At 35.2% G+C, this 2,491-nt stretch overlaps 2 protein-coding genes across 3 annotated transcripts in view; both read right to left on the bottom strand.

The window, feature by feature from the left end:
- Window positions 1–2,491, bottom strand: part of LOC123010025 (xaa-Pro aminopeptidase ApepP-like) — a 47,962-nt gene that overhangs the window by 7,624 nt on the left and 37,847 nt on the right. The window lies entirely within an intron of this gene.
- On the bottom strand, window positions 926–2,191 carry LOC123010027. Its single transcript, XM_044406645.1, has one exon. The coding sequence runs from the start codon at window positions 2,169–2,171 to the stop codon at window positions 957–959; it is 1,215 nt and encodes a 404-aa protein (XP_044262580.1). The 5' UTR covers window positions 2,172–2,191; the 3' UTR covers window positions 926–956.

Below are 2,491 nucleotides of genomic sequence, written 5' to 3'. Positions count from 1 at the left end.
CTCAACAAAATTATAGAATATAATCTCTAGAATTCTAAAACAGAGTCGTTTAGGTTTCTAGAATTTAGAATCATAGAATGCTAATTTTTAGCCATTTGATATTAATAAATTCTAAGAAATCCTGATATTTTTGAAATATTGTTTTAAAATTCTAGCTTTAAAAAACTAGGAATTTCTGATTTGACTTTCAGCTATCCTAGATCTACAATAATCTGATTTCTGAAACTTTTTAAATTTTAAAATTTTAGACAAAAAATTTTTGATTTTAAAATTACAGAATTTCTTCTTAAATTCTCATACTTTCTTTTTCTAAACAGAATTGTAGAATATGATTTTTCGTCTGGAATCTAGAATTTTAGAATGTTAATTTTTAGCCATTTCTGATCCTGATATTTTTGAAATATTATTTTAAAATTCTAGCTCTAAAAAACTTGAAATTTCCGATTTTACTTTCAGCTATCCTAGATCTACAAAAATTTACGTTTCTCACTTCTGAAACTTTTAAAATTTTGAATTTTTTTATTCTAAAGTTACAGAATTTCTTCTTAGATTCTAAGAATTTCTTTTCTAAACAAAATTATAGAATATCATTTCAAGAATTCTAAAACAGAGTCGTTTATCATAAGCATTAGGTTTCTAGAATGTAGAATCTTAGAATGCTAATTTTTAGCCATTTGGTGTTAATAAATTCTAAGAAATCCTGATATTTTTGAAATATTATTTTAAAATTCTAGCTTTAAAAAACTAGACAACTTTTGAACTACAGAATGAAATAGTTTTAAACTTGAAATTTTTGATTCTTAGATTCTAAAATTTCTTTTTAGGGGGAATCCAAGTTTATTAGAAAATTTTAAAATTTGATTTGTGAAATAGCGTTAGGTTTCTAGTCTAGAATCTCAAAATTTTAGTAAACAAAAGTCCCAAAAAATCGCCAAAAATTTATTTCATCAACAAAATCACTCCATGGAACCCCTCGCCTCATCAGGACAAATGGCCTTCATAATCTGATTCATATCACCATTTGTGAAAATATCCCATTTCCTCTTCATAATTTCATCAATAGTCTCAAACTCATTATCTAGAAATTTCTGAAACTTGACACAATGCTCATTGAGCTGATTTTCCAACGCGTCCATCTCATTCTTAATAACTCTAAGAATCCTCTTTTTGAACTTGTCCAAATCCTCATTGGTCACATTTGTACTCCTGACACTTTTCACCACCTCCACACTCTTCTTCACATCCTGCTCAGAAAGCTTCACCATTGAGGAGAAATGCGAATTGGACTCAAATATCTCGTGTTCAAACACAAGCGTACTAATGGACTCGTCATGTAGTTTGGCCGCTGAAACCACAAGCATATTTTGTTTCACATCGTAGAGTCGCACATTCCCATTGGTCAGTCCCACAGCGACGTACCTATCATCAGGACTCAAGTCCATACACGTGACACGTGTGTTCAACTCCACGTGGAATTGACACGTGTGCTTCCCTCCATTGAAGTCAATCCCAGTGACTTTGATACAATCCCCGCACATGACGAGGTAGTTCCCACAGGATGACATAGCAATTCCCGTGATGGGGGAATTCCCGAGTCCCAAATTGGCGAGTTCAATCCCGATTTGGACGTCCCAAAGTCCCACTCTGTGATTACTTAACGCCACAGCCACCCGATTTGGCACCAACGGATGGCTTCGCATATTAGTACACGTGGCCACTTGTTTGTACGTCTTCGAGTCCAAATCCGAGAACACGTGTAAAGTACTCGCGTCCACGCCACACAATTGTTGATCATTGGCCGTGAAGTCCAAAAACTTGATCGCTTCATTGATCGTGTACGAATTTACGACTTTGCGACTTTTCGTGTCGTAAATGAGCACATTGCCGGTTTGGGTGCCCAAAGCTATGGCCTTCTTTGTGGTGTGCTTGAAGGTGACTGTCGTAACGTTCGAAACGTTGATTGTGTGGACTAAACGGATGTTTGTCTTGTCTCTCGCTGAGAAAATTTGGGGTTTTTCATTTTCGCGTAAAATTACGATGTAGCTGTTGTCGTTGCACGTGGACACTTGGATGATTTTGGAGGTGGAGGGGATTTGGGGGAGGGGGTGGGGGTCCACGCCCTGGGGGCCGTAGGGGTGGATTTTGAGGGCGAGACTCGCGGAGATTAACATTTGGGGTAATTTTGTGGGAATTTACACTGACAGGTGTCAAGGGGTTGCGGGGTGACGGGGTCAATGAGCATCATTCTTGATTTTTGGAATTTCTCATTTTTTGAAAATCTAAATACCTAAATCTTAAAAAATCTTAAACAAAGTCGAAAAAAGTGCACATTTTTTTGTCCGAAAAATTGAAATGTAATTGTTGGAAACTGAATTTTAGAAATCTAGAAACTTAGAAACTGAAAATTTGAAAGTTCAAAAACAACCGTTTCTGAAATAAAAATCTAAAAATAGAACATTTCAAACTTTTGAAATAACGAAATTTTAAGATT

The sequence above is a fragment of the Tribolium madens genome, unplaced genomic scaffold, assembly GCF_015345945.1.
Source record: "Tribolium madens isolate multiple individuals breed KSU strain unplaced genomic scaffold, Tmad_KSU_1.1 Scaffold_7;HRSCAF=85;Tcas5.2_LG10, whole genome shotgun sequence".
Classification (NCBI taxonomy): Eukaryota; Metazoa; Arthropoda; class Insecta; order Coleoptera; family Tenebrionidae; genus Tribolium; species Tribolium madens.
Note: the sequence above shows the minus strand (reverse complement) of the source record. Positions and strands in the feature narration are given on the sequence as shown.